Source organism: Pantherophis guttatus, chromosome 18 (genome assembly GCF_059756535.1).
Source record: "Pantherophis guttatus breed Tessera chromosome 18, ASM5975653v1, whole genome shotgun sequence".
NCBI classification, from domain to species: Eukaryota; Metazoa; Chordata; class Lepidosauria; order Squamata; family Colubridae; genus Pantherophis; species Pantherophis guttatus.
In genome coordinates, this window is record NC_142080.1 from 725,686 (window position 1) to 748,016 (window position 22,331).

Below are 22,331 nucleotides of genomic sequence, written 5' to 3' on the forward strand. Positions count from 1 at the left end.
CAGGTCATTTCCTCTCTTGTTGGGACTACAAACCCCACCATCCACTGCTAGCAAGGCTAAGAATCGGGGGGGGGGATTGTAATCCAAAATCATCGGCAGGTGCAGGGGTGAAATCCAGCAGGTTCTGACAGGTTCTGGAGAACCGGTAGCGGAAATTTTGAGTAGTTCAGTGACCTGGCAAATACCACCTCTGGCTGGCCCCAGAGTGAGGAGGGAATGGGGATTTTGCAATATCCTTCCCCTGCCACGCCCACCAAACCACACCACGCCCACAGAACCAGTAGTAAAAAAAATTGGATTTCACCACTGGGCAGGTGGGTTTGTCTGTTTTTTGCTGTCCTGGCCAGAAAGGCTGAAATTCAAACATGGGGCTGCGACGGCTTATTTTTTCTCCTGCAACCCAGCCAACATTGTGGGTTCCTGTTGTGATTGCTTATCGTCCGCATTAGCTTCCCGTTGTGGTGACTTCAGCCTGGCCCGTATTTTGCACCGGCCAGCCAGGATCTTCCTGTCTTGGTTTCCAAAATTTCACTTGCTCAACCACGAAGCTAAGAAGTTGGAGTTGGCGGTGGGCAGAAACTCCCCTCCTACCTGTCTGGGATTATGGTTTCCACCCTTCCTCCACTGTTTAGGATGGGCATGTTCTCGGAACAGGACCTCACTCATCTCGAGGGTGTTTGGGAGCCGTAGCGTGTTGGGCTGAAACAGTCTGCAGGTGTTTTGCTTTGGCCGAAAAGCTCCCAACCGCATTCTCCCCCAAAGTGAGCCATTGCGCCCTGTTTATGCAGTGGAAAGTTGTTGCTTTAGACTCTCTTGGAAAAAAAAATAAAAATCCCCCAGACTTTGCTTTGTCTAGAAACCGGGGGAAGCTGTGGCAGGCATAGATAAAACTGGTGAATTTCTTTCTTTCCTTCCTGATCTCCAGCTCTCTCTCCCCCCTTCCCAAACAAACTCTGTGATTTTTTTTTTTTAAAAAGCCCTTTTATTACCTTACAAAGGAAGAGATAAAACATTCAGCAATTGATAAAACGTCTGCAGAGTTGGAGCAAAACTTTGCAAGCTACTAATTTTTTCCTGGTCTGGAGCACAAGAGAAAAATCGCTCCCAAACAAAATCGAGAATGGAAAGTTCTTTTTATCTCTTCCCCATCACCACCAAAAAAACCAACCCCAAAACACACACACACACACAAACACACACACACAGCAGTCTTGAAAAAGGCTTGTGAAAAAGCTCTGGCTGAATGAAAATGCATTTAACAGCTGAAACTTTTAAAAAGTGAAATGCTTCTCTTTGCGTTTTGACGCTGTCCAGATTTATAGGGCGACGGTTCACCACCAAGGATCCAATTTCCAGAGCTAAAACATTTTCCTGAACTTTTTATATATACATTTTTAAAAAGTCAAACTTCACCCCTTGGTCCATTGAGAACGGAGACGCAGGGTAGAGTCTTCTTACCCATAACGGAAGTGTCCCAAAAGTTCAGCAGGCAAATTGGAAAAAGAAAACATTTCTAAAAATCTTAAAAAACAAAAACACCCCCAGAAAGCAACTTTCCAGACAGATTGTGGAAATGTTTGCCGTTTGCTGGAAATCTGAGTCGGTTCCAAGTCTTGGTTGCAAGTGGGGGAAGAAAAAAACAAAACAGCAGGGCCCTTGTGTGAGTTGAAAAAGGCACAAATGACCCACAAAAAACAGAGTTTTTTTTTCCAACTGAATTTTCCAATTCATAGTTGCTAAGATGAGGATGGATCTTTCCCCTCCCTAAGATCTCAAGGCATCTTTCTGGATGCCAACCAGCCACTTGGGGGCCTGCAGAGCCATGGGGCTGGGGGTGCCTGGCTTCATTAATTCGGTGTCACATTTGCACACTTGCACACAAAGGCATCCAGCCCTTCTTCATCCCAATATTTCTCCTTTTCCTGGTGTTTTGGCTCGCTCCTTTGGCCGTCTCCTTCGCCCCTTCCTCTGCTTCCTTCCTTGTCTTTGTCTCCCGTTCACCGTCTGGGTGCCCTCCCTCCATTTTTATTCTTTTTCCACGTTGGCAAAGCAGCCACGCGCCGCCTTGGTGATGTCGTGAGGCAAAGCAGCTCAGCCTCTTTTAATTGAAAACACGTGCACAAAAAGTCACACTCGCCAACGCTTCTACGCAGCGTCTCTGGCACACTGCCTCTTGCATGTGAGCTGTCTGTGCAAGCTTGGGCTCCCCTTTTGTGCACACTGGCTACGTTCACACAATGCATTTAACCTCCTTGCTGAACTCACCCATTTCTGGGTTAGTTCTGCAAGCAGGTTAAATCTCTTGTGCGATCCAAGCATTTTCGGGGTTCATCCATTTAGTCACCCAAATGGGTTGGGTTTTTGCCAGCACACGCAAGCCACAAATAAAACAAACCAGGTTAACTTTAGCCAGGTTTCATGTGCTGTATGAATGCGATCACTACGTCTTTATATTTAGCTGATCGTCCTGCGAACACGGCTGAGGGCTTTTTATATTTTTTGCACAATTACTCTTGTTTTATTCTGGGGGGGATTCAGAAAGCAGAGAGAAAGAAATTGAACTGATGAAAATGATTTAAGTTGTTGGGTTTGGTCTTTAAAGTTACAGATGACAGTTAATAGACTGCTGTGAGAGATTCGGGTGAAAGAAACGATGAAGAAAAATATTCCACTTTTTCTCCCTCTAAAAGTCGATATAATCAAATTAGTGGTGGAGGGATGACATTTGCGTTAGATCGGTAGATCTTCTGGGAGGGCAGGAGAGGGTGACGTCAGCGAGTTTAATTTTCCACCCGGACACAGCGAAAATAAAGATTTTTTTTCCCCCTCATGAAACAGGATTATATTATTCTGGGTCATTACAAGTATGGCATAACTGAGGGCTCCGGTGACCTGTTTGGCTGCCTTTAATTGAATCTCCTTATTATGCAATTGTACCATTTACACGATTTGAAAGAAACGAGCTCATTAAACTCGCCTGTGCATTTAAAAGGGGAAGGAAAAAAAAAAGAAAAAAAACAACCTCTGTAAGGTATTTTTAATCAACAGCAGAGTTTTATCACCATTCCACCTTCCCTGAAAACACACAGCCCATTTTTATCCTTTTGGGGGTGAATTTCTCTGGGGTTTTGAGGTCAGAGAGCTCTTGATAAGCCAGGGGGGTCTCCGTTCCCCTTTGTGAGGATGGACCACCTTCTACCTTGCACTGGGTGTGTAAACACGTGTGCACACACGCCCATTGCAAGGTTCTGCCTTCCTCCTCTGGTGCTCCGGATGGACCCAGAAATGGATCTGGGTGGATTGCTTAGGGCAATGCAGACTCCTCCAGGAGGCTGTTCCCTTGCAAGGCCTGTGCAAGCCAACATTGGTTTGTTTTCTTGGGGGTGAAGCCCAATCGCTGTCTTCCCGACCATCCTGGCCCCTTGAGAAAGTTTTGGAGCGCAGCAATGGCCCGGGCGGGGGGAACTCGTGCACCATCCCAGTTCCCTATTTCTTTTGCCGGATTTCGAGAGCTTTTCCACCCAGCCTGCTTTGCTCCTACTAACACCTCCACCTCATTGCAATCCCTGGTCCTCCTTTTGATCCATGGGGGGGTCCCTGTGGGCACTCAAAAGCATCTGCACCCCAGGAATGTCGGGGGAGGCGGTGGGAGATCCCCGCATGACTTGGGAAGTTCTGGAGATCTTGGCTCAGCCGGAACGGAGACCCGGGGGGGGGGTCTCGGGCGAGCCGTTTGGTCTCCGCAGGGAGAGAGAGGGTCCCTCCTGACTCTCTTTTTTTCCTCTCTCCCCGCCGGCTGTGGGTTCAGGCGTCAGGCAGGAGTCGGAGGCGAAAGATGGCGCCAAGTCAGTCCACTTCACCTTCCTGATCGGCTGCGTCTTCGTGGCCTTCCTTCTGGGCGCCTTCCTCTCCGGCCTGCTGGTCTCCTGCTATTGCAGCCACAGCCTGCAGCGCGCCAAGCACCCGGGCAAGGACCCCGAGAACGGCATCCAGCGCCCGCTGTCCCTCCGCAGCCTGGCTAAGATGAACACCCTGCTGGAAGGCGGCCAGGCCAAGGACGGGCTGATGGAGACGGCCGCCCCTCAGCTCTACACCACCCTGCTGCCCAGCGAGAAGGAGCTGCCCAGTGCCCCGGCCAAGCCCGGCGCCCGAGAGCACCCCGAACTCTCCGCCTTGCCCACCCCGGAGTCCACGCCGGAGCTGCCGGTCAAGAACATGAAGGCCATCCGGAACCAGTGGGAGAAAAACCAGAACTTCAACAACGCCAAGGATGCCCAGGGGAAGGCGATGCCCTTCCACACCCCGGTGCCCAACACCTTCTCCTTCCCCGGCCCGGGAGGGTTCCCGGGGCACCTGCACGGCTACGACGCCCCCTTGGGCGGCTACCTGGACGAGAAGAAGATCTCCAACTCGGAGCGGGTGCTGGTGCGGCCTTCCCACCTGCCCAAAGGCATGGAGGTCACCACCTTGGAAGAGCTGCTCAAACATCTCCACGGGGCTGGGGGCTCCGTGCCCCCCGCCTTCCCGCCTTCAGCTGTGGCTTTTGCCAACAGGGTGCAGCCGAAGGTGCCCAATCTGGACGGCACCCCGTATTACAACACCTCCACGCTGCCTCGGCGGCTGGACATCCCTCCGGACGCCCCCTTGCCATTGGGTCTGGACAAAGGGGGCCGCTCCGTTGCCCACAGACATTCCCTCTGCGGCGCCCCCAAGCTGGTGAACGTGGGTGGGGGCGGTGGCGGGTTGCTGATGCGGCAGCACAGCCTGGGCCAGGCGGGGAGGCTGCCTCCGGCCCTCCTGACCCGCATGCACTCCACGGGGAGCTCCGTTCCCCAAGAGGGCCACCACGCCATCTTCCTGGCCAGGCAACACAGCTACGGCGACCAGGGGCCGCTGCCCAGCCACGGGGGAGGCATCCGGCGGTCCATCTCGCTGATCAAGCCGGGCATGGCCCCCCAGCCTCTCTTCCAGCCTTCCTCTCCGCCTGCCCAGCCCTCCGGCCCCTTCAACTATTGAGCCCTGCGGAAGGAGAAGCGTGACTTGAACCCAGAGCCGGGCCCCTCTGCGAAGGTCCCTTTTGCCACGTCCACCCCCAGGGATTTCAAATTCGAGTGCCTTGTGAAAGGGAAGGTCCCACGCAGGTGGCACAGGCGGGGCTTGGCCGGAGGGACACCTGCTTCCTTCTCTCTTCCTGCAAGATGCTTCCAGAAGCTTCTTCGGCCTCCGGGGCCCCTGAGGGGCCCCAAAGTAGCAAAGCTGGCCGTTCCTCCCTACCTCACGGGTGATGCCTTGAAGGCGGCCGCCTCGGCAAAGCCCACCCTCACCCATTCCTTATGCAAGAAATCTCCACCGAGGATGCCCGTCCCGGCTTGCTCGTGCCCTGCCAACGGGCACCGAATTTTGCTTCCAAAGGCTGGCGAAATGCTTGGGCACGGATCCTCCGGGGGAGCAGAGACCCATTCGAGCAACCGGCTGGAAACAGCCCCCCCCTTCCTCCTCTCTGCCAGGGCCAAACCTGCAAACAGTCGGGTTTCGATTCCACCACGTGGCCGAAGGACTCCAAACTCAACGTTCGCGTTTTGCAAAAACTTGAATTTTCAAAGGCTGGATTTCACGTGGTGGAGCAAAACGGGTGGGTGGGGGGTGGGTGGGTGGGGGGTCCCAGGGCAGGTGTTGGGGTGGCCTCATCTTTTTCGAGCAGGGCGGGGGGCCTCTGGGTGCAGCCAGCTGGAGAGCAGTGGGCATTTCGGGAGACCAAACCAGGTCTGCAAATCAGGAATGTGATGCTCAAACGCCTCCGAATGATCTGAACTCAGGTCAGGCTGGACCACGTCCCCTTTTACGGGGTTAGAGAAGCGTGTTTGCTTAGTGCGGAAGGGGGTGGCAAGGGTGGCCCCCTCCCAGCCCGTCTTTGTAGCACTTTTGGTATTTGTGCGTGTGTTTTTCTCCCAAAAGGGCAGATTACAGTGGCTGCTGTTGCTTGGATGGCCTTCTGAGAAATGAGCCTTTGCGGGACTTGAACTCGCAGCTGTACCTTCCAGTGAGGGAAGAACTTCGGGGTCCTGGCTGGGCCCCCAAGCAGCCCCTCGTGGCTGGTGTTCTTCCTTGCACCCAGTTTTGACCTCTCTCTTTTTCTAAAGACCCTCCCCTTCCATTTGGGGGGTAGAGGGACTCCGACGAAGGCCAAATTATCTCCGCCTGGGGGAGGGGTCTCCAAATTTTCTTCTCAAGTTACACTCCCCACCCCCATCGGGCAGAGCTTTCTCATGGGCCAGCTTGGTTCATCCTGCTCACCTACGCCTCGATTCTTGGCTGGCTGAATTTGGAAGCTCCAGCTTGTCAAACCCAGCCCGCGCAAGGAGCTAGTCCACAAAGAGGTTTGTAAACTCGTTTCCAAGATGGTGTCCCCCATGAACAGTGCAAATAATGTATAGATGTTTTCCCACGTGCTCCAGAATCGGAGAATGGCTTTTCCACAACTGTGGCTTGCAAAAGAAAATGAAAACCAGAGGGGGGCGGGGAGGGAATTCTTTTGATGTCGTACTTGCAACGGTCCCTAAATCTGTCCCTCTCCAAAATGGGGAGGGGTGGGCGACCCATGAGGAGGAGGGGAGAATCTGTAAACTGACCCATTTTTATTTTTTATTTTTATTTTTTTTGCTAAGTGCCATCCGGAGAAACCCACCGAGGGCTGCAAATCCGTTTTCTGGTTTGTTTGTTTTTTTAATCACGTGGGCAGGATATTTGGGGGGGTGGGAGGGCGGGTGGGGGTTGGAGCGTGTGTGTGTGGAAAGTTCTTCCTTGCAGCACTTTTATTTTCTAAAAAAAAAAATTGTACATAAAGTATTAATATATGTGTATATTTCATTGTTTTAACTTCGTATAAGAGAAGTAAAAAAAAAGAAAACCGGCACCTGATTCAGTCCCAATGAAGGTTTAATAATTAAAGGAGGTTTCAATTCAGAACGGAGACCAAGCAGGGAAAATTTGCAGCCTGCACAGGCCAACGCTGGTATGTAACAGGAACAGAGCCGGAAGGGACCTTGGAGGTCATCTAGTCCAACCCCCTGCTAAGGAAGTACAACCGTAACACTCTTGTTGGTCTTTTTGATTACTGATCGAATTTGCTCCTCTCCACAATCTGGAGGAAAAGGCCAGTCCAGTCAAAGGTATTTATCTGGACTACAAATCCCATCCCGCATGTTCCTGCCGGAATGGCTGAAAGTTGATCTGCTTATCCTGAACAGATTCTCTCTGACTAAGTTGGGTTACAACTCCAGAAAGGGAGGGGCAGCTGGGAGGGGGGAGGGTCTCCAGGGTGGTGTGGGGGTCTCTTCCTAGGCAAAGGTTTCTCCCTCGGAGGGCCCGAAATGGGCCCCGTTTGGCCAGACAGTCGTTTCCAGCTTCCCTGAGCATCTGGAAGAACCCTGCAGCCTTCAGGGGCCTCTGCTCTCCGTCCTTCCTGCATCTGCAGCACATCTGGCCATCTCTGTCGTGCCCCCCCCATCACTTTTGGCTCGCTTGAAGAATAAAGAGGTTTGATTGCTAAAGCAGACAGTCCCTCTTCCCCCCCCTTGTCTCTTCCTCCTTGCTTCATCTTAACAGACGTCCCCCTCCCCAAATTGGGCAGGTGGCTGGGGAGGGAAAACAGCTCCCCCCACCCCAAAAGAAACACCCGAGCCATGCCAGGGATGAGCTCATAATCCTAATTTGGATTTTCCAAACTGCGGTTAGAGCAACCCAGAGCTGGGTTGATGGATTGGCTTTCCCGTCTTCCAAAGTGGAGGAAATTGGGGAGTCCTTCAACTGATGCATCATGTGCTCCGGCTTTTGGGAGTTGTAGTCTGGCAGTGCACTATGGGGACTGTCTTTCCAAGGGGCAAGAGACGATCCTTACCCAAGACAGCTGTTTAAACCAGGGGTCTCCGACCTTGGCAACTTTAAGCCTGGAGGACTTCAACTCCCAGAATTCCCCAGCATTTATATTCAAACGCCAGAGGTGCAGCACAGCTGGCAAAGCCATTGAGGGCTCCTGTGATAGATTCAGAGATGGTTCTGTAGAGACTGCAAGGATAGTGACCTGCAACTCTTGCGCCCATCATCCACCTCTCAATTTTCTCAACATCGCAACACGGTCACCTGATCCCCAAAATTGCTTTTTCTCCTACAAAGTCTGGACCAGTTCCCATCACAAATCCCTTGGAAACAGCAGCCGGGAAAACACAATGCTAAATCTGCACCCGGAGAATAAAGATTATTTGCGAAAACTGGTTGGATTTTGCAGAAAATTACCTAATAGAATTTTTCCTTGCTTGGCGATTGGTCTCCTGTTCCCCCACTCCATGGGTTGCAGAGCAAAAGGAAGTTTAGATTTAATTTCCAAAGCCTGGAGATTAAATCTAAATGCTGGGGGGGGGGGAAAGGGGACCAACACCCCCCCCCGTGTCTCGGCTGGCTCATGTTAAACATCAGCATTCAACTTTTGCTGCTCTTTGGAATTAATACGGCCACAACTTCCTGCAAAACTGGGAAGACAATGCCAAGTTAGACTCTGTGTGTGTGTGTGTGTGAGAGAGAGAGAGAGAGAGAGAGAAGTTGCCAGGTGTTTCTTCCTCCTCTCCTTTTATGCCAAGAGGCCTACAGATGTGGCTGATGACTTGGGAGCCTGCCCGTTGGGGCTGGGCTGAGAGAGGTGAAGGGAGCAAGGAAGCCATTTCTAAGAAATTTTTGAAAACGGAGCTTCCTGCCTTCCTGCACTTCTATTGGTGGTAAACAGCAAAGAAAGGGAAAAGAGTTTCTACGTGGTTCTTCTTGCTACACAACATCTGGCCAGCTCTTCCGATGCTGGATCGTAGAGGGGCCCCACCGTACGCAAAAGTTGGAGAGCCTCCAACTCCAGGAGCAGTCTACCTTTGTGGATGCAGCAAAAGGAAGAGGCGGGAGTTTTCGGTGAGTCCTCTCAGGAGCTCAGCTTGAATCCTCCAGCCAACGTCCCCTCTCTTTCCTTCCTTCCGTTTCATAGATTCTGGGGCCACCCCAAAAAACGTTTGGTGGGTGCCGAGTATTTGGAGATGATCAATTTCTCAAAAGGGAAGGAAAGCCAAATAACTGTCTTTTAAAAATCCCTTGAAAAGTGTTTTTGCAGCTTTAATTGTGCATCCAATTTTTAAAAAACGAGGATGTCAGAAAGAACTTTTTGCTGAGGTTTAAAAAATAAAAATAAAAAATTGGGGTCCCTTTCTTTCTCCCTCAAGGGCTGAGAAATCTGGGCACCCTCCAAAGGAGCAAACCCGGCCTGGCAGTGCCACCTGGCGGCCCCTTGTGAGTCACACACTTCCCTGGCACCAGCAGGCTCCATTGAAGAGTCTGGAAAGGTCTGGGGTCTTCCAGATGCTCAGCTCCGCTCTCGGGAACATCCAGAAAGGATGCACATTCAGAGGAGGGGGGCATCGGGGGTCCCATTTTCTTGCGACCGGCCTTGGATCAAAGATGCACCAACCTGGGTCGGTCATAAAAAAAAAAAAATAATAACCAAACCAGGATGACTAAACCAGGTTTGTTTTCTGCTAAATGGCTTGGGATTTTTGGAGACCTGGAAACACAATTCTTTCTCTCTGCAAAAGGAAAAACGCCACACTGGGAATCTCACTCCTTCAGACTTTGGGCAGCTTCTGGACCATCTTTCTTGATCTGGTCTGAATTCACCCTCCTTGTGCCCAAGATGGTCACACCAAGGTTTGAAAATGGTGTCGTGCGTATGGTTGGGCGAGGCGTGTCACGCGAACGCTGCAATTGTGGCTTCTTAATCCAGGTTTAGGGTTTTGGCCATCATTGGCTTCCTGAGGGCAGCTTAGAACAAGGCCGGCCTCTGTTCTCCGCTCGCCCCAAAAGTTTAGCCTCGGATGGAGAGCTGAACATCCACCGTTTCCGGCATTCTCCCTCCTGTCTGGTCCAGAGTTTGCTCGTCATCTCCATAGCAACTGGTTGCCCCTGGCAACAGCTATGAAGCATCTTGGGTGCTTTGGCCAGGGACGCGTGGGCACCGGAGGAAGCTGCCCCCACCCTCGGCAAAGAGGGGACCTCTGCCCTCCCCAGGACTCCCGCCCCAGTCCCAGTCCCACCTGGGACGAATTCCTCTGCTCCCTGCCTTCGTATGCCGCTGTCCATCAGTGAGGAAGATGCGGGAAGCCTCCGGCAACGGCTTCTGTGCTAATCCCACCCAGCCTTGATTTCCCAGAACGGCTGGGCAAAGAAGGGGGCCGCCTACCTGGCTGGCGGCGATGCGTTGCTAGAGATTGGCTCAGCTTTTCCTCCAGGTGAGACGTCTCCTTCCCATTCCAGGGGTCTGAATCAGGAGCGGCTGGCATTCAAACAGCGCAGGTCATAGGGTGGGATGGGAGCCTTTGATGGGGAGGGTCCCATGTGGGCGACAGCTGTGGGGTTTCCCCCATGCCCCACCTGCCACCTCCCCTCTCCCAGCCTTAAAAATGCCCTTCTGCTTGCAGTTCGGGGTTGCATTCTTAATACACCCAGCCCTTCTGCAAAAGGGATTGTTTTAAATTTTAGAGCCGTGTTGAACAAGCTTTAAAATAGTGTGTTTTCCCCCCCGGAGAGGACAGGGCAAGAAAGCAACCTAGGACGACCCCTCCCCAATTGCTCACCCTTTCGTTGGGCTGGGCATCGAAGCACCCAAAAGAGGGTTCCAGCCCCTCACCTGGCATCCATCAGTCTTGCAATGAAAAGACATTTTTTAAAAAGGCTCCCAGGCCAGGGATAATAGACCCCACCCTGCACCGATTTGTTAAAATTTATTTCTTCCATTGATTGGCCGCCTGTCTGGCCGTGGGCTCCTCTACTTCCTGGCTCTTCAGCTGCTGCAGAGGCCACCCACTGCTAACGGGGTCTTTGTCCCCCTTCCAGGCGGTGCTGCGGACACAGCTGGACACTCGCTCGCTGGGGGTGCCAGTCCTCATGGCCACCAGCCAGGGCAGCTCCCTGCCCGCCCTGGCCAGCGCCCTCCGGCCTGACCCCACCCTCTCCCTGGAGCAGAAGGCGACCTTCCTCTTCGTCTTCTTCCTCTTCGTCTTCCTGGCGGTGCTGATCATCCGTTGCTTCCGGATCCTCCTGGACCCCTACCGGAGCATGCCCCCCTCCACCTGGACCGATTACGTGGAGAAAGACACCTTGGACTATCGCCTGGCCTGAAGGCAACTGCTGGAGATGGCCAGCCCAAGCCTGGGTATGGCTGCCTCGGTGGAACCTCCACGCACGGGGGCAGTCTACCTGCTCGGGCCCGGCAGCGACGGGAGGTTCTGCCCATCCTGGTTTGAACTCAGGGCAAAGATTCTGCGGCTTCATTCTGTGGCTTAGGAAGGAACAGGAGGCAGGTAATGCACCTGAGTCACCAGGCACCTGCCCACCTCAAAGTAGGGCGAGAGGAGAGGGAGGCACGCAATTTGCAGAACGAATATTTCAACCTCCAAAAGAACCTTTGCGTTTGCTAAACCAAACACTCCTAGGCATAAAGCTATTTGAAAAGCAGAATTTATTGAATGTGTCTGGGAAAACATTTGTGGCTGGCAAGGGAGGAGGGCATTGTGGGGAAACACACCCCGTGCGAATCCTGCCTCTTTAAGGACCCATAAGGCACTACTTTTCATTTGGAGACCCTTCTACAAAGGTGGGCAGTGGTCTCTTTGGAGAGTATTGCGTGCTTCAAACAAAACGGTCAGTTTTCCACAGCGGCTGCCTTGTGACTTCAATCTCCCTCCCTGCTGGCACACTCACAATCCTAATTGGGCAGCCCTGGAAGTGTGCAAGGATCCCAGTCTGGACTTCAGCTCCCAGAATCCCCCACGATTAAATCCACAGGTCTTAAAAAGTTGCCAAACCCCTGAGAAAGAGAGAGGCAGAGCCCTCCCTTCTGCACCCCTCTATGTCGGGGTTGGGTTCTTCTGACGTGGCTGCACCACAAGGCCCAGCCCTTCTTAACTCGGTCCACAAACCAGTGGGAAGGCCACAAACTCCACATTCCTATAGCCAGCAAACAGGGTTTGTTGAAAAGAGTGGCCCGTCTTGTCATAAATCTGGGTTAACGCAGCTCACGCTAACACAACTGCATGACGGCTGAAGCAGGGGGCGATTTCCACGCAGCGGGAACGTCCTGCGACTCCCTCGCTTTTGATGACCCCGTTGCAATTTTGCAAGCTTTTTTTTAGGACTTCGGATAGATCTGTCATTTAGGTTCGGGAGGGTGGGGGCTGGTGGAGCCCCACTTCCTTTGAGCAACGTCCACTGCAAGAATGTGGCATCTGGACAACATTTCTGGCTCTTGTCTGAGCTGGCCGGATCCCTTTGGCTGCTCTTGGCTCTCAGCCGATTCAGGGGTTTTTCCCAGAGCACTCTCCCCTCTTCCTGCACCCCGGGACTGCCCCAAGACACAGGGCCTTTCCCAAGACAGTGCCTGCACGCTGATCTTTCTAAGGGGACTTTTGAGTTCCTTGGCTTGCCTTAAAGGCCTCTGTTGAACAGAACGGAGACCTCCGGGGGCTTCAAGCCCCCAGAATGAGCCCGTTAGAGGGTTGATGAGGGGCAGCCTCAAGAACCTGCTCCCACATTCCCCCATCTCAAGTTTTCCTGGGGCAAAACTTTGGTTGCCTTTTTTAACAAGTGTGGCAAAACAACAACCTGGGGGTTAGGAAGTGACCGTCTCGGTGTCTGTGTCGTCCTGGAGCTGCCCCTGTCCCGTTTCTTCCGAAGACACCTTGACGGTGTCAGCTCCACTGAGCTCCTCCTGGGCAGCCCCTTCTCCCGTGCCGGCCTCCTGCTGGCTCATGGTTGCCAGCTTCTGCCGGTAGAGCTCAGCTTCCTGCTCCTTCTTCAGCAGCCGGCTTCGGTATTCTGCCGCTTGGTGATTGGCCTCCTGGAGCTGCTGTTGCAAAGCTTCTTTGGCGTGGCCGTCCTAGGAAAAAGTCAGGGCTTTATCACGGGGGAGAGAAACATTCTGCAAAGAGAGAGGAGGTGGGTCCTGCAGGGAGCGTGCCACGCAAACCTTTGAATTTCTGGTTTACGAAAGAAAGCGGCTTGTATCAGTTTCTCTAAACGACAGCGGAGTGGGGCTGCACAATACCTTAAGCTATGAATCCTGGTTAACAAACCTGAAAGGGCTGGATTTGCACCAGGGTGAAAACCAGAAACAAACCGACTACAAGGGGTAGTTGAGTGAGTCATCTGAACAGCAACCAAGTCTCCTGAATCTCAAATTCGCCTTTTGGTGCTCTTTTGCTTCTCCAGCTTTGCGTATCTGGCGATCTGGATTTCCTGATGTACCAGCTGGGGATGATAGGAGCTGAGGTCCAGCACTTCTGGGAGGGCACCAATGCTGTGAGGACGGGTGTGAACATTAGTGTGCCAAGGGAAATGGCTCTTACCTCTCTCCCTTCCTGCTCCTCTTCTTCCTCCTCTTTTCCATCCCCCGCTGGTTTCATTTTGACTTTCTTGGAGGGCGGCTTCTCTGCTTCGACCACGTGGTTATTCTTGCTCGGGGTCTTGAGGGGGGGTCCTTCTGCCTCCTGACCAGCAGGCACAATCAGAACTGAAAATTGAGGCAGAGGCAGAGGAGAAAAAGGAAGGCATTAAAATATGGAGAGTCAGTGGAGAAATTGAGTAGATCAGGGAGGGATTGAATACAATGCAGGCAGATAAAATAGGTGGGAGAATTTTTTTTGATAAAATTCCAGCCCTCCCTCTCAGACTTTTGAGAAGGCCAGAATCAGAAGGTTGGCTGGCACCAAATTTAAAAAATAAATAAATAAATAAAGCCAGTAATGAAAATAATTGTTAAGCATTAAAAATAATGCTTAATAATAGTCTTCTTCTGGCCATCTTCCCAGCATTCAGCCTCAAACACCACAGTTCCCATCGGCCTCAGGCTTATGGGTATGGCAGTCCAGACACCTGGACTGGGTATCCTGAATCAAGGATGGCTGTTTGGCAGGACCTCCCCAGAGGCCCTTTACCTTCCTGCTCCTTCGGCATCATTACAATGAACTGCTGTCCTAGGTGAGTGGCCGGCAGAGCTGCCTGGAGAGGACCCTCAGGGACGCCCTCGGTCACGAGCATGAGGACATGCTGGCCGCCACCAACCGCCTGCCGGAGAGAGGTATCGTCTGGTAGCGTTTCCACAATTTCTTCCGAGACAGCTGCAACCATGGAGGAAGGAGTCTTTAAACCAGTGTAAAATCGAGATTCGAAAGAGTCACCAAAATTAAGGCTTTGCTGGACTTTCCTAGAAAATGGCAGGCTTTGCTTTTTAAAAAAAATAATAAAATAAAAACCGTCTTGATCTCCTGGTGGAAATAAAGCACAAGCAGTTTGCAGGAAAGTTAAGGACTGGCTCCTTCCCTCAATTAAGAATGGAAATTGCATTATTCTAAACCTTGTTTCTCAGCCCTGACAACTTTAAGAGGTGTGGACTTCAGGCTGGCTGGGGGATTCTGGGAGTTGAAGTCCACATGTCTTAAATTTTCTGAGGTTGGAAAACACTGCTCTAAAAGACTCCCCTTGTTTCAAACATGACTGTGAAATTTCTAAAAGGAAAAAAAGACAGTTATTAATGTCGCCCTTGTCCAACTGCGACCCACACACGTCAACACTCCCTCTGCCAGCCTGATTGTGCCTTTGAACCCACCAGGAATTTGGTTGGCACTGGAAATGGGGCCAGAGGCCTCTGCGACAGCCGCCAGGGTAGCTAGAACAGAGGAGGTAGAATCTAGAAATTGCCCCATGGAAACAATGGAATTTCCTAAGCAGGGAAGAGAGAGAAGAGAGTCAGAAAGGAGATGGCCCTCTTAACACCTTTTAACAAGGTGGACCCCTATCCCTGCCCCTTAACAAGGGTTGGAGGGAGGAATTATGCTCCAACCTGAGGTTGCTTTGGTATCCACCGAAGAAACAATGCCGGCCAGGCTCAGCAGTTCTCCGGAAGCCAGAATGAAGGGCTGGGTCACTGTCACGGAGCCTGGGACAGCATGCACCCTGTCGGGGTTGGCACTGACTGGATTCTGCATCGCTTCCTGAAGAAGAGAAAGCCTTTGGGGCTTCATGGAGCCAGGCCGAAAACAGCTCTTTGCTGCCAAAGCCAAAATCTGAGCAGAGGTCCACAGTGGAAACGACTCAAATAAGTACCGGAGTCCAGTGTCCTCTTGCGCCCTGTGCAATTAAAGCCAGAATCCCAAAGATTCAGCCCCAAATGACAACTAAACAACAGGCAGAAGGGACATTCAAAAGACCCAAAGATGGGATTTTAGCCCACCTGCAGCAGCAACAAAATTTCGAGATTTTTCTTGTCCAAAGCGATGTCGAAAGCGGACTTGCCAAATTTGCTGAAGGCATAGACGTCCGCCCCGCATTTGAGAAGCAGCTCAATAACGTCTCGATGGTTGTGTTCGGTGGCCCAGTGCAGAGCGGTCATCTTCAGCATGTCCTTGGCGTTCACGTTAGCGCCGTTCTGGACAGGGAGACATGGCCGAGTGGATCAGAACCGTTTGGGGAAGGGCAGAGAAAAGAAAGGCAGAAGCCTCGGCGCCTGCTTACCCTGACCAGCAGCTCGACAATATGGCCGTGACCATCCGCAGCCGCCATATGGAGGGGCGTTCGGTCAACCTTGGTCCGAGCATCTCGACTGACTCCGGCCCGAAGCAAAACTTCGGCCGTCGAATAATGCCCGTGCTGAGCAGCGAGGTGAAGGGCTGATATTCCCAGCTGTTGGATGATTAAGCAGGAAGATTATTATTCTTGGTTGCCCTCCGGTTCTTTCGTGGAGCTGTGACGTTTCTTCGTCTTTGTTTCCTTCTTCCGTAGCGGGAGGACTCCGCTTGAGATAACCTTTTTCCATCTTATCTCCTGAAATGTATAATCCTGCTGTCCCTATCTTGCCTTCCTCCCCGCCTCGCTGGCTTTCCCACCCTGGACGTACCCAGTCGGTGGTGAAGGGGGCTCCGTTGGCCATTAGCAGCCTGACTTCATCATCCTGGCCTTGGCGAGCTGCTTCCAGGAGCTTCTTCCCCAGGTCCATGAGTGACATCTTTATACAGGGGAACAGATAGTTTCAAACATCTGGGGGGGAGAGAAATCTCACTGGTTTGGACTGGGGGGGGCAGGAGAGGAGGTCAATGGTGGGTCTGCATGCCCCCCCGCCTCCCTTTTAAGGTCTGGCTCTACTGACAGGTGGAAAGAGGGATCTGGGCCATTGTGTTCCTCGCCTGGCGTCCTTCTCTCTGCAAAATCTTAACAAGAAAGACAAGTTCAGCTTTAATCTTCGGACATTGTGGGTGCTCCATCCCTGGAGGTTTTAATGGGAGATTGCACAGCCATTTGTCCGGAATGGGATAGAGTATGGGACAGGATCCCATTAACAGAGTTGGAAGGGGCTCCTGGAGGTCATCTAGTCCGACTCCTTGCTCAAGCAGGAGACCCTATTGCAGGGGTGTCCAAGCTTGGCCACTTTAAGACTTGTGGACTTCAATTCCCAGAATTCCCCCGACAGCCATGCATGGCCAGGTGGTGAATTCTGGGAGTTGAAGTCCAGAAGTCTTAAAGTGGCCAAGCTTGGGCACCCCTGCAATAGGGTCTCCTGCTTGAGCAAGGGGGTCGGACTGGATGACCTCCAGGGGCCCCTTCCAACTCTGTTATTCTGTTGATCTCAATCCAGGAGGGTTAAGGGAACGTAGCCAGGATCTGGTGTGAGCCCAGCCAAGGAGCAGGATCGGGGATGGGAGTTGTAGTCCTCATGGCCCTGCCCACTCTAAAGGGAGGCCCAGCCCGTCCTGGCGCTGGGGATGATGGGAGCAGCCTTTGTGGCTCTGCTGGTCGGTGGATGATGGGAAGTGAGGTACTCCAGGCATGGGGATGAAAAGCTCTGGGGTCCAGGAGAAAGGGGGGAGGGGCAGTGCAATCCAGGCACGTAGGGTGGGACAGAACGATGGGCGTTGTAGTCCAACCCTATTGGGGGGGGGACTTTTCCTCCAGACCTCGTTAATAACTCCCCCCCCCAGATTCGGACTCACCCTGGGAAGCGGAGGGGGGGCTCCCCGTGTCCAGATCAGCCTGTTTTGGAAAGTTCTTCGCAGTCCGGAAGATAAAGAGTTTCCAAACGGACAAGCCGCTCCCCCAAACGGGAGGAAAAAAAATGGCACACCCGGAAGTATCTCTAATGGGGGAACCTTTAGGGTGTGACACACACAGCCTCGCTCTTCCGGCAGCGGAAAGGAAATCGCTTAGGCGCGGTGTGGAGACGCTCTGCCCCCCACATTTCTATGGTAGGGCGAGGCCGACCGCGTTCTAATGCTCCCTGAATGGAGGCGCTCTCTCCCTTCTGCGTCTCTATGGTCAGGCGCCTCCTGTAGAATCACCAATAGAGCCCAGAATGGCAGAAAAAATGTCCATCTCGTTGTGTGTTGATTATACGGGGAGGGGGGGGAGGCACAAACAGGACTGGAAACCCAAAAACCATCATCCTGGATCCCCACTTGCTTTGGGAACCCCTCCAATGAAGCCCCCCCCAAAAAAGTGCTGGACTATGAGTCCCATCTTCCCCAGCTGTCTGAACTGCAGCATTAGATCAGAGATGCCCACCTGATATGAGTGTTTATAGAGTTGAGCCCTTTGCAAAGAGTTTGGACCACCGCACCCATGCTCCCCAGCAGGCCCCCTACCCAGGACTGCATGACATACCACCCCATCCTGGATGGCAGCCTTTCTGGTCATTCCTCCCCCCCCCCGAAAAGTCCAGGTGGGCACAATCCCTTCCAGTTGCAACACACTGAAGATGCCACATGTGGAGGATATGAACACATGGATGAGCTGTGGTGACACGTGTGTGCTTGAGACCCAAAGGACTCTCCTGGAGCCAGAACATGGGTGTGACCCTGGGATCTGTTTGCTCCCACGGAAAATCCATGCTTAGGGCCAGATCGGAGGCCAGGGGCTTCACGACTGCCTCTTTCTGGTGGCCCTTCAGATTTGGACCTGACCCTGGTTTTAAAACAGGGCTGAATTTTGAGCGATCGCTCAGAGAGGAATGGGGGTTGTGTGAATCTTGTCCATTGACTTCCTCATCTCTGGAGAAGGAAATGAATAAAGCGCTTTCAGTCTCCAATTCATCCCTGCACCCCAAGCTGAGACCGTTTCCAGAGCCTCTGGATACCCCTCGAGCAATTGGACCTGAACCATAGAACGAGTCAGTTTCACACCATCATCCCCTTTTTCATTTCCCCATTTTACAGAAGACCTAAACGGTTCTCCTTTCCAACATCCATCTTTTTAAAAAAAGGTGTTTCCCAACTCCTGGTGTTTTAAGTTTCAGCCAGCATTGGGCCCACCAGCTGTGAAAGTGAGGGAACCTATAGATGCCCATATGTGCCGGCTTGTGGAGGGAGGTGGGGGTGATACCTGACCAATCTCTGCTATCCTTCAGTTCTTTGGGGAAAGCATACCAGACCTCCCCTTGCCATATTTTAATCGGATCTCTTTCTTTGACCCACAATGGACAGCCCTGTTTTCTTCTACGCACATCCCTCCGATTTTTAATTCCCTTTTTCTCTGCCATTTCCTTCCTTTTCCAGGAAAAATTAGGGAAGGTTCTACAAAACTTACACACACCCTCAAATAAGCCTCTCAATTTGGGATTATTTTAAAGCAAAACTTGTGCTACTCCTGCTGGCAGGAGATTTTCGGTCAAAGGAAAATAATATGCATGGGCCAAATCGTTGCAGGATGGATTTGGGCACGAAGCTGCCAGTTGCTAACCCTGGTGGCTGATTAGTCACATGTGCACAGGAAGAGGGATTTTTAATTTAGTTTTGTTTTTTTACAATTCCTTCTCCCAGTCCTCCTGTGGACCCTGGCAGATCTGGGAGACACGTGGGGTGTGTGTGTGTGAGAGAGAGAGATACAGTATTTTAGCAAAGACACTCATACCAACATGAAGAGTCCACTTTTGATTTATGGCAAAGGATTCAGACACATCAGCTCGTGGAATCGCGAACACGGCACAGAGGAACCACAGAGAAGTTTGGGGAGGGAGGAAGCACCACCAGAAAAGATGCAATTGGGGGTGTAATAAAAAAAAAGGCCGCTGGGCTTCAGATGAGGTCGAAATCTACAGGGCTGATGCGTGCAATGGGGGCTCTCCAGAAGTTGAAGCTGCTGAAGGGGAGCAGGGCGCTCTCCGCCTCTTCCGGGTCCCCCAGACTCGACTTCTGGGTCTTCTGTTCGGACACGAGGCTGCCATAGCCCCGCTTGGGCTTGAAGAGGGCGAGGTCGGCCAGTCCCAGGCACTCCAGTTCGGAGAGGTCCAGTTCAGGGATGGGCATTCTCCAGTAAAGGAAGGAATCATACTGGGAGTTCACGGTGTCCCTCATTTCTTCCTGGGGGGGAGGGGGGAGAAGAGCAGGAAAGAGGCGACATGATGGTTTTAAAACGTTTTTGAGATTTTAATGGTTAATAGAGGTGGTCCTCGACTTACGACCACAGTTTGGGCACGGGTTGAGCCCAAAATTTATGTTGCTCAGTGAGGCAGTTGTTAAGCGAGCTTTGCCCCGTTTTACAACCTTCCTTGCCACGGTTTTTAAGTGAATCACTGCAGTTCTTAAGTGAGTCACACGGTCGTTAAGGGAACCCGCCTCCCCCATTGATTTTGCTTGTCAGGAGGTCGCAAAAGGGGATCACGTGACCCTGAAACCATCATAAATACGAGTCAGTTGCCAAGCATCTGAATTTTGATCACACACACACAACCCTGGGGATGTGGCAACAGTCATAAGTGTGAAAAATGGTCATAAATGGTTGTAACTTCGAATGGTCGCTAAATGAGCTGTTGTAAGTCAAGGACTACCTGTTTACATTTCTGAATTGTGAGCCGCCCAGAGTCCTCTGCTCACCCCATCTTTTTCACCCACCCTCCTTCCTTCCTTCCTTCCTTCCTTCCTTGTATGAATTGCTCTGCAAGACCTGCCTTGGCTCGGTGGAAGATTTTTCTGCAATAATTATTCCTCTCTTCCCTTGCGTGCATCCCCCCAGACACAGGCCTGCTTCTTTGGGGTGGCTGCTTTGCCAGCCTGGTTCCCTTCTGGCCCCCCTTCCCAGGGGACCCTCTTTGCCACCATCTCTGCCCCCTCCCTCTTCCTTTCCTCCGCAAAACCCTCTGGCCCTTAATGAAGACTTTTCCAAGCCAATCTGGGCTAGGTTCATTTTACCCAGGATGGGCAGGCTGTGAACGAGGAGCTCGGTGGCGAGTATGAAATTACTCAAGACATCTGTCCTCTTTAAATATAGCATCTTTAGCAGCCTGTACGGAAGGAGATATATTTGCATCTCTCTATTTGTGTGCTGGAAACATTTTTGGAGAATTATTTTACCCCTCCTGGCGGTAGAGAGATGGCTGAATGACTTGGCAATATGAAAAAGGAAGGCATGTGCCCTTATGAAGAGAAAAGAGACGGGGAATGGTTAACATTTTAAATCCCCTCTCCCTTGGGGGTAGGTGGGACTGAATTCTCCCAACTGATTTTAGAGAGAGAAAAAACAAGGCAAGGCAGCTGTTAAAAGGACTGAGGTTTGGGCTTTAAAAAGATGTATAAAGGGGCTCATGTCTCCATCAGATTTATTTATGCTCCAGCTCTCTGACAAGATGGAAGAAACTGGCAATTAAAAAAAAAATGGAATCCTTGAAACATTATGGCATATAAAATTGTGTGACAATAATACAGTTTTACAAGGGTTTCAGCTATAAGGTTGCTAAGAAATAGGAAAATGAAATGAAATTATATATTACATTGTGTCAGGGTTTTCTGGATCTATAGTAACTTAGAAAGGAAGATAGATATAGATAGATAGATAGATAGATAGATAGATAGATAGATAGATAGATAGATAGATAGATAGATAGATAGATAGATAGATGATAGATAGATAGATAGAGATGAGAGAGAAAGAAAGAGAGAGAGAGAGAGAGAGAGAGAGCACCATGTACTGGTGTAATATAATACAATATAATATTCAATATTATATCATATAAAATCACATTAGGCCACAGTTTGCTGGCTGGGAATAACCTAGAAAAAATATCTAATATAGCATCATCTGTCCACGTACAGCAATACCACAGTATGCCAAGATTTCCTGGTGACAGAAATGAATATAATCTGAAATACCTGATCACATCCCCAGATGCCCAGGGTTTTTGAGCAGCTCAACCCTTGGCAAGGTGGAATCGATGAATCATAACCTGCATGCAATGGCTCGCCCAGCATCTCACCTAACCTTTGGGGTGCCTCCTGTTTCTCCCCAGCCTTACCTCCTTCTAGGTGGGATCCGGGAAAGAGAACTGATCTGTCCGTGTGTCTCTTCAGAAGATGCTGCTTGGCTACCGGGGAAGCTGCGTCTGGCTGCCTTGGGCTGGGCGGGGGGCCTGCCAGGCGTGTCCGCCTCCCCTCCTTTCTTGCTGCAATGCAGCCCCTCCTGGAAAGAGATTTCACTGGCGGGTGGGTCCTCCCCCCCATCGGCCACCCAGCCAATGAATCAGCTGGAAGGGCTATTTCCAGGGAAGGAAGAAAAGCAGCGATGGGGACCTGGAGGGGGGGGCTGGGGAGGGGGGGCTGGGGGGGGGTGAAGTCTCTAGGGAAGGAGGCACTGATTGCATTGGCTTGCGAGAAACAGAGTAGGGGGAGGTGGGGGAAAGGGTGGTGGGCGGCTGCTTTGCCCTCTCCCACAAAGGAAGGGGGGCTCACCTGCGATTCTGAGTGCCGGGCAGCCTTGGACTCCTCTGGTCCTCCCAGTGGAAAAATTAGCCTGTGGAACTCCCTGCAATCCGGTGTGCGAGTTCAAGAGCTTTGGGGTGGAGGTGGTGTGTGTATGCTACTCAGGTCACTTCACAACCGTCTCTGAACAGAAACGTGGGGCTCCGTTGTGGTCGTAAATCGAGGACTAACCCCCCATGCCTGGGGGAGGGGGGGAAGAGCCCCCTGCCTGGCGGAGCTGATTCGGTTCCTAAAACCGTGTCGTGACAGACACCACAAATCCTTCGTCCTTTGGTGTCATCCCCGCTTATGAGGCTGGGCTGCACAATAAGAGATCGAATAACAGAGCTGGGGGTGACCCTGGAGGTCATCTAGTCCAGCCCCCTGCTCAAGCAGGAGACCCTAACGACGCCCTTTCAGACAAAGGGCTGTCCAGTCTCTTCTTAAGAAACCTCCACCTGGGGATGACCCCAGCCTCTCTCTGCCCCCAAAGCCACCTTTAGCCGGGGGGGGGATCTGCAAACTGGGCACTGC

General features: G+C 51.9%; 4 protein-coding genes across 13 annotated transcripts in view; 2 read left to right on the forward strand and 2 right to left on the reverse strand.

Moving 5' to 3' along the window:
- SEMA6C (semaphorin 6C) overlaps nucleotides 1-6,918 on the forward strand; it is a 38,046-nt gene extending 31,128 nt beyond the window's left edge. For all 4 annotated transcript variants that reach the window (XM_087881021.1, XM_087881022.1, XM_087881023.1 and 1 more), the window contains one exon: nucleotides 3,809-6,918. In XM_087881021.1, the coding sequence (XP_087737147.1) occupies nucleotides 3,809-5,016 (1,208 nt within the window). In that variant the 3' untranslated portion in view covers nucleotides 5,017-6,918. The remainder of the gene's footprint in view (nucleotides 1-3,808) is intronic.
- Nucleotides 6,919-8,728: 1,810 nt separating this feature from the next.
- Nucleotides 8,729-11,544, forward strand: LOC148111484 (cortexin-2-like). Of its 2 annotated transcripts, none has more exons than XM_087881028.1 (2): nucleotides 8,729-8,949; nucleotides 10,921-11,544. In XM_087881028.1, exons 1-2 carry the CDS (start codon nucleotides 8,842-8,844, stop codon nucleotides 11,203-11,205), a joined length of 393 nt encoding a protein of 130 aa, XP_087737154.1. In that variant the 5' UTR covers nucleotides 8,729-8,841; the 3' UTR covers nucleotides 11,206-11,544. The 2 variants fall into 2 exon arrangements, 1 of the variants encoding a protein (XP_087737154.1); XR_015730408.1 differs by lacking the exon at nucleotides 10,921-11,544 and adding an exon at nucleotides 9,255-9,343 and having other exon boundaries at nucleotides 8,830-8,949.
- GABPB2 (GA binding protein transcription factor subunit beta 2) lies at nucleotides 11,527-17,274 on the reverse strand. Of its 4 annotated transcripts, none has more exons than XM_034425054.3 (10): nucleotides 17,067-17,274; nucleotides 16,226-16,286; nucleotides 15,977-16,084; nucleotides 15,595-15,762; nucleotides 15,314-15,508; nucleotides 14,924-15,074; nucleotides 14,690-14,803; nucleotides 14,019-14,201; nucleotides 13,431-13,594; nucleotides 11,527-12,961 (listed from the first exon to the last, which is right to left on the reverse strand). In XM_034425054.3, exons 3-10 carry the CDS (start codon nucleotides 16,082-16,084, stop codon nucleotides 12,695-12,697), a joined length of 1,350 nt encoding a protein of 449 aa, XP_034280945.2. In that variant the 5' UTR covers nucleotides 16,226-16,286; nucleotides 17,067-17,274; the 3' UTR covers nucleotides 11,527-12,694. The 4 variants fall into 4 exon arrangements, with proteins under 4 accessions (XP_034280945.2, XP_034280944.2, XP_087737151.1 ...); XM_034425053.3 differs by having other exon boundaries at nucleotides 15,977-16,116; nucleotides 17,067-17,199; XM_087881025.1 differs by lacking the exon at nucleotides 14,690-14,803 and having other exon boundaries at nucleotides 17,067-17,238.
- A 1,711-nt stretch (nucleotides 17,275-18,985) lies between these two features.
- MLLT11 (MLLT11 transcription factor 7 cofactor) lies at nucleotides 18,986-22,255 on the reverse strand. 3 transcript variants are annotated; one of them, XM_087881398.1, is made up of 3 exons: nucleotides 21,789-22,255; nucleotides 21,356-21,519; nucleotides 18,986-19,427 (listed from the first exon to the last, which is right to left on the reverse strand). In XM_087881398.1, the coding sequence occupies exon 3, from the start codon at nucleotides 19,419-19,421 to the stop codon at nucleotides 19,143-19,145; it is 279 nt and encodes a 92-aa protein (XP_087737524.1). In that variant the 5' UTR covers nucleotides 19,422-19,427; nucleotides 21,356-21,519; nucleotides 21,789-22,255; the 3' UTR covers nucleotides 18,986-19,142. The 3 variants fall into 3 exon arrangements, with proteins under 3 accessions (XP_087737524.1, XP_034280951.2, XP_087737523.1); XM_034425060.3 differs by lacking the exon at nucleotides 21,789-22,255 and having other exon boundaries at nucleotides 21,356-21,531; XM_087881397.1 differs by lacking the exons at nucleotides 21,356-21,519; nucleotides 21,789-22,255 and adding an exon at nucleotides 21,213-21,331.
- Between the last annotated feature and the right edge of the window lie 76 nt (nucleotides 22,256-22,331).